Genomic DNA, 7,628 nt, shown 5'->3' on the forward strand with positions numbered 1-7,628 from the left:
TTTAATCTACTGTGAAAATCTTTCTAATATACTTTAAGGGCGGTGCTTCTAGGTCAAACAAAAACTGTGTTTAGGAGGAGGAAAGCAACTATTTTTTCAAATCAATGAACCCAAGCGGAATGTGCTTTATTTGCTTGTGGTATGGGAAGAACTCATTATCGCAGTTCAGCACATTCACTCTGGATCTATATATGGGGTGACGGGGGATAAATCTGCCTGAACTTCCAACTTCATTTCCAACATAGCAAACAAACTTTGCTCATCTCCCAGAAATGGCAAATATTATATTACAAAAAAGCGAAGATGGAGATACTCTTACAGAATTGATTAACATGCTGCACAGCCAGTGCTGCCACGTCCCACTGTTCATAGCACGATTGTCAATTAAAACCACAGACAACACCACGCAAAGGACCGTAACAAACATTAATTACTGCCACTAGAGTAGTTACTATAGTACAGAACACGGGGCAGGATCCACTGTCAAACGAAAAACGTGGTACTTGTGTTTACTTACAGCTATGTAGTTCCTCTCCAGAGTGAGAGCTTCAGCAGCTAGAATCTGAGCTTGGACAAGATTCTCGGCATGCACCCAGTTCATTTTAGCAGAAGGATCCCCAAATCTGAAGCTAAGTAGCCCTCTCTCAATATTCTTCTGTAGACATAAACACACATAAAACCAAAAGAAAAATGGGTTTTAAGACAAGGTGCACTTTCTTGTCCAGCTAAATGTAGGTTTGTCTCTACTTAAAATGCATGAATCAATTGAAAAGACTCAAGAGAATGCAGAGAGCTCTAAAAATACTGTCATGAGGAAGGAGCAAAGAAGGTATTGAACACAGTATGTCTTGAATCTACAAGAAACCCAAGTCTGTTCTAAGGATAAATAAAATATTGTATGGAAAGGTAAGATACAGTTCTAAAACGGATCAAAATTATTCACAAAATGGATCAAGTTTAACAAATAGCTTTGGCTGAAAAAAAAAATTGAAGGTGATGCTGGTCATCACATTATTCATTTAACAGGTGCATTTTAAAAACTGCAATATGGGACAGTTGTGTAATGCCTTAAAATGGGCTCATAACAAATAATCTTAAAATCTTAAAAGGAAATTTAAGACTATTTTGGAAGGGAGAGGGCTAAATTAAACATCTCAGGTTTAGCTGAAATGACAGTTGCCATTCTTAAAAATATTTTATTTAGAAGATGATAAAGTCTATTTTGGCTGACTTCAATACGATTCGCTACCTCAGCCACAAAACAAAAAAATGTATTATGTGGTAAGTTTGAATCTATTTGTTCCTCAGAGCTGTGCACAACTTCATGTTAGACTGATGCTTTTTAAAGAACTGGCTCGTATAATTCTACAGAGATCATATTCTAAACACTGTACTAGTCCTACAGTTTAAAAGACAGCAAGTGAAACTGAAACGTGAACACCTCAGCTGTTTGCCCTCTAGTAACCTACGGTACCAGAAGGTGCTTGTGACTCCTTGTTTCATTGAATAGTGAAAGCTGTTAGCTGTTGAGACTGGAAATATTTTGCCATATCTCTTTTCATTAATATTTTTAACTATTTGGTGAAAGTTGCATGCAGACATTTGAAATATCATAGATTGGCCTGAATCTTATAATCATAGTAAGCACTGAATTATAAAGCTGGACTTATATGTGTTTGTATTTCAAAAAAAGGCTTTTTTAAATGTACTATAGATTCCTTACAGATGTATCACGCAGTGCCTGTTAACAAGAGTTGTAACATCCTCAGCAGACAACTGAATTGTTGAATTGCTAGCCGATAAGAAGGTCAGTCAATTTATAACACAAACAAGTGATGCTGTTGTATATCATAGAAAATTCTGCTGATTAAAAAACTGAAAAACATACCGCTAGCCTCGGCAAGTGTCTTTGCTCTTCTGGTCCGTAGATTCCTGGTGGGCGAAGAACACATGTATAGAGCGTTCCACCTCCTAGAAGAATTAATAAGCCCATTGTTAAGCGACTTTCATGTGACTACGCTATAGCTTTGTTTGTATGAACCAAAGACTGTGGTAGCAGAACTTACTCTGAAACAGATTAACTTCACCAGCTTAAAAAGTAATATATACCAAGAGGTGTTTAATTAGTAGTTGGCTATTAGGTTGGCAGAATCATAACATGCAAACAGCAAGATGAGACTCAGAGAAGTCCTGCCAGCAGAGTCATTCTCCCAGAAATTACCAGGTATTTCAAAACCGCTTTCTAACCGGTCCTCTGTTCTAAAGCAGTGAAGGAATCCACCAGCTGTGGTGATGGGTTCGCTGAAGCGAACAACTTATTGGCAGGAAAGTGGAATGAAACCAACTAATCTCATACAAAATTATTGATGGGAAACAGCGACTCGCTAGCAGTACAAGATAGAGCAACAACAGAAAGGTTCGCAACAACAGGCACAGCCAGCTCCCACTGGAGCTGCTGTAGAAGCTCTTGATGATTTCAGGGGGAGAAAGCAAGGACATCATAAAAAACCAATCACTTCCCAAGTCTATCAGGGGCTGGTGCGTCATCTGCTAATAATTTTTCTTAATAGTACTTTAAAACATGCAAAATACTCGGTCCTGCTGTGGCACAGGATCAAAATGGGACGTTTGGAACACTGACTGGTTCTAATTTCATTGATAAATGTGGAACCGTGTATTGCCTCTGAAATTCAGAGGGTCTTTGATGAGAAGAGCTGCTGAGGAAAAAACCTTTAATTTTTAAACAACATAATTCTATTGGGAGGGAATGTCCATCAACAACTTTATGTCTCCTTATAGCCCTCTGCAAGTATCAAGTGAAGAGGGACTTTTCTGTAAGTTGTCTACAGCTAAATTTAGCTCAGTATCACTTGGTCACACAGAGTCCTGTTGCACTTTACATTAATTTGTTTTGCACTGGCAAAAGGTGAGCTTAAGTATTCAAGTGCATAACTGGATTCCTCAACATGGAAAACTTTGGGAAGCGCTAATTAATAATTCCAGGCTGTAGTATCAGGTGACTTCTTCAGATTTTAATGCATAACTCGGGGGGGGTGTAACAATTTAATGAGCATTCATGTATTACTTATGTTGCATAATACAGTGACATTAAACACTTGTTTTTGTTTAATTTATAGCTGTCTTCATCTTTTCAATTAACACTGAACTCATTGCTACATCCTACAACCTTTTACAGACACTGCGGGAACGTGAAAACAATTAAAAGTGATTTTAAAGTTAAAATACTTCAGTTTGTGAGGGGAGTAGGTAACTTGATTTTGTAATTGCTGGACAATCTTGTCAACTGAGGATCAATACAGGATGCTATGAGGAACAGGAAAAGGAGGAGTAAGTTCTACTATGAATTCACACCAAGACAAAAGTACCTGCTAGCGGAGTTCCATTAGCTGCTAGTACCATTTGTTCTGCAATTGATTTGGTTCTGGAATAATGATCAACATGCTAGAGAGAAAAAGCAAATATGTTTTTATCTGGTTTTGAAATGACGGGGCAGAGGTGGGGCATCTCTTCTCCACTAGTTTTTACTTAGCAGATGGTAACAAATCCTTCAAAACGCAGAAGCTGTGGGGTATTGGTTTAGGATAAAACACATGCCTGTTGCTAAGGTAAGCAAACATTTTTGTTCATGAAAATCCAGTTAATTAATTTCAGCACATTTGAGAAGCAATAAATATATGTATGCTTCGGATGCTGCCAAGAATGTAACCGATCACTATGTTGTAATCTGGATTTCTTTTCAGGTAATGGAAAAGTCAAAAGCCAAGTTTTGAAGACATTATGATTGGTTTGAATTATCCTGTTCACTTTCTTGTGGCACTGTCCCAGAGGAAATTTTATTTGATGTATTATTCAAAGTATTATTCTGTATTTTCTCTATCCAGCTCTGCTTCTTGAAAGACTGTCAAACACTTGCTGGAGAGGGACACAAAAACCAGCTGTGGATGCAAAGCACCCAGAAGTACTTTCTTCTTTGTAATTAAATGCAATAAAACTGTATAAAAGCAGGCTGCTTTTCCGTATCAGCTCCACACTGAATATACATCATCTTCAATAAGGGAGAAAGTGAAATCATATAAATAATAAATGGCTGAAGAGGCACCAAGGCATATACCACAATCCTTAGGTCCAAGTGGAATTTCATTGATGTCAATGGCACACTGTAGGAGTTACCTTCCAAAATCAAAGCCGTGATAGGAAACAAAGAAATGTATATCCTGCAATGCACGTAAAACTGGTGTGTCAAGGTTGTGAGTAGCATTTACAAAGAGTGTAAAGGGTTTTTTTTCTTCTTTCCTGTACCTGGATTCTGGTATCAGGCAAAACACGGTCATGAACACTCCAGGCTTTTTCCAGAAACAAGGAACTAAACAAAGAGGAAACTTGAAAATGTAATACAACCAAAATACCTTTTCAATTGGAAAATATGGCACAGTTTCCTCATCACCGTCTTCAATAGGGAGCCCTCCAAACACCACGTTCACTGTGCTGGTGTATATCAGTCTAGCAACGTTCCTTTTTTTGCAGGCTATGGCAATGTATAATGTGAATTAGTTTAGTGGAAAATGAAACAATATAGAAAAGAAGTTTGCACGACATTTTCCTGAGAAACTGTCAAGTCTTAAAGAAGCAAATCCTCCCATTTCATGACTGGGTGATTGAAAATGCAAAGCATTTAAGGGGAAGACATCAGTGTAGAACCAAGCACTTTATAACGCGGCACACCCCAGTTTGGATGCTGGAGGCTAACAGTATGCCCTGGCAGCTGCTGCAGCCTGCTGAGCTGAGCTTCAGCTCTAGCCCGGCAGGCAGCTAGACCTCTGTCTGCTTCAAGGGCTGCCCACTACCTGTGCCCAGACTGTTAGATAGCAACAGGCTTAGCGCTGCAAAATGCACATGGAAATAGTTATCTCCGTACGTGGAAATGCATTCTGACATCTGGTCAAACTTGGTTACAAAAAGCTGAAGTATTTGAACTACAGTGCTGGCTCGTATCACACCCCATAGCAGAATCGAGCGTTAAAAAAACCCCCAATGACATGTTTCCTCATCTGCTGCCAAAAATGTAAAATATTTGGTAAAAAATAGTCTATGTCAAAAAGCTAGCTGTTCTTTTCTATGGGTATAATGGCAAGGTCAGATACATACCATCAATGATGAATCTTGTTCCGTGAATGTTTACGGTTTCAATCTCTTCTCTGTGCAACTAGGAAAATAAAGAAATGGTGCATTTTTTCATAATTCATTTTAAATCAAATTAGGGGATGTTATAAATGTCGCCAGATAAAGGTAATTAGTTTAGTGCTTTTTTGATTATAAAAAAGATTATTAGACTGCTGTTTCAGACTTAGTCAAATCATTATTTTTAAACCATGCTTGTATTTTTTTTGTATTTTACAGACCTGCCTGCTTGAAGCAAAGAGGATCGTGGTGCTTCCAAACATGTATTTCCAGTTATTATACATCTCGCAGCAATATGTTAAATATCCATGTTTCAGGAGCACTTTAGCGACCTGTAGGTGCCTCTACCCAGAGCAATTCCAAGTATGCATTGCTCAGCTGCAAACATGAATGAGCTGTTCCAGCCAGTGAAGGTAATTACTGCAGTTCCTTTTGTTAAATATGTTAAGAAACTGTGTGTGTAAGTCTAATCATCAAAACTGTAGCAGAGAGTCCTACATCAAGTACATCCTTACAGCTTTTTACTCAATGGCAAACCACTGAGACTTGAAATACAGCCATTCTTAAGTTACATAAAATAATTTATAATTTAGTTCAGGTTTTATTCCTCCCAGTGACCTCACACCCAGGAGTTCCATGTGAAAAGTTTAGGGAAGGATCAGGGCTTTGGAGCCTTCCTGGTCTTTTCTTTCGTCCTCACACTATTTCAATGCCATTTCCAACTCAAGAGCCCTCCCAGGGTGCTGGTGGAGCATCTAATGGGGAGGAAGTCATTTCACAGCTAGGAAAACAGTACCGCAGAGCGCGGCTAGAAAGGCAGTTTGCACACAGCAGTTCACCAGAACAGCATGGCCATGGATTCAGGTCTCAGGATATCTGAAGAGATAAAATCTAACATGCAGTGTTACAGCATCAAGCCTCTCACCCTCAGTGTGGGCAGACGCACAGAAGAAAAAAACCAAACCACCCCAAACCCAGTGATCTGGACTCACTTGCTCTCTTCCCGACATTCCATATGAAGCCACATGAAACACGCAGTCAGCCCCTTCGCAGGCTGCAAATACAGCATCGTAATCCCTCACATCTGCCTGTAATACATCAAAAAAGATTGGCCTTGAATCGAAGCTGCAGGTTAGCGTTTGTCATACAGTGGGTTAGCACAGAGAGAGCTGTACTTACTGTACACCCTGGGATGGAAACAGGGCCCATTTCAGTACTTGCTGGTAATCGCACTTCTCTTTCATCGAACTCAAAGGACTTTAGCAACAGCCATTAAGCTTTGTAATACCCCTATGTTCATGCTACAGGTGATTAAACTAAGGCAGAGACGAGGGCAGTGACCTGGTCCTGAGGAGCACATCAAAGTCAGGGCGAGAAGCAGGTGCTCTTGTGCTACGTGTTACAGAGGTCATTGTGTTCCTTATTTCAGATACATCAGTTGAACAGAAACCAAGTGGGATAGTCACAGAGTTAAAAAGGTTATTGAAATCTGCAATAATTTACAATTAGGCATTTGAATTCTGTGAAAAGTAGTAAGACACTATGGAAAACGCAAATGAACCAACTTTGACTGTTGTGAAAATATAATTTGTCCTACCTGGATACACTCGACTCCATTGGGAATTTCCCAGACAGGCTTGTGGATGTCGTACAGAACAACAGAGGCTCCCGCGTTGGCAAGAGCACATCCCAGCTTGTATCCACAATAGCCTCCCCCCCCCGTCACCACTGCTCTCATACTGTTTCCATTCAGTGCTCCAGCTTTTCCGTTCACTTTGCAGTTACAGGTTAGGCAGCAGGGTGTTGCTACGCCATTCAGTGTAAGATTTCTGTCCATGAAATACTGCCTTCTGCTAGCAGAGACAGGGAACAATTCCTCCTCCATGCTGAAACTGCTCCATAGTGCTCCTGGATGCAGACGATCCCAGTGAGTTCCATTTAATGAGCTTTATTCACAGGAGCAAAGGTTTACTTTAATGCAACCTGTTTGAGAGAGATGATGACAAAAGCAAAACTCTAGCTACAAAATTTACAGATTTCAAAGATTTATTTTAAAAGACCCATTTAAATTTTGTGCTTAGATTAAGAATTTAATTGTAATTTTAATGTTTTACAAATCTTTGAAATATTTGTACTATGACACTATATTAAAGTCAGCATCCCGAAAACAAGGAGCAAAGGCTGCATGTTTGGGACTAAATATTTGCAAAAGGTACCCAGAATAACAAAAGAAGATTCTTAATGCAGAGAATATTAATTCAAATATTTTCCACAAATGGGTCAAAATTAGCATAACAGTACAGACCAGAATTTTTTATTAGCAGACGAGAAATTGCTGCACATGTGAAATGCATCTCCTGGTCTTGGTTCAGTTTATTCCGGTCTGCATCACAAGCTCAGAGCTGGCTGTTAGGTCTCAGATGGGATAC

General features: G+C 39.3%; 1 protein-coding gene across 1 annotated transcript in view; it reads right to left on the minus strand.

Moving 5' to 3' along the window:
• Positions 1–7,181, minus strand: part of LOC104488864 (putative short-chain dehydrogenase/reductase family 42E member 2) — a 10,008-nt gene extending 2,827 nt beyond the window's left edge. Inside the window, exons 1-7 of the mRNA XM_010130956.1 lie at positions 6,797–7,181; positions 6,192–6,287; positions 5,167–5,224; positions 4,428–4,546; positions 3,387–3,462; positions 1,889–1,971; positions 518–655 (exon numbers count right to left, since the gene is read on the minus strand). Coding sequence (XP_010129258.1) covers positions 518–655; positions 1,889–1,971; positions 3,387–3,462; positions 4,428–4,546; positions 5,167–5,224; positions 6,192–6,287; positions 6,797–7,084 — 858 coding nt within the window. The 5' untranslated portion in view covers positions 7,085–7,181. The remainder of the gene's footprint in view (positions 1–517; positions 656–1,888; positions 1,972–3,386; positions 3,463–4,427; positions 4,547–5,166; positions 5,225–6,191; positions 6,288–6,796) is intronic.
• Between the last annotated feature and the right edge of the window lie 447 nt (positions 7,182–7,628).

The sequence above is a fragment of the Buceros rhinoceros genome, unplaced genomic scaffold (assembly GCF_000710305.1).
Source record: "Buceros rhinoceros silvestris isolate BGI_N320 unplaced genomic scaffold, ASM71030v1 scaffold3342, whole genome shotgun sequence".
NCBI lineage: Eukaryota > Metazoa > Chordata > Aves > Bucerotiformes > Bucerotidae > Buceros > Buceros rhinoceros.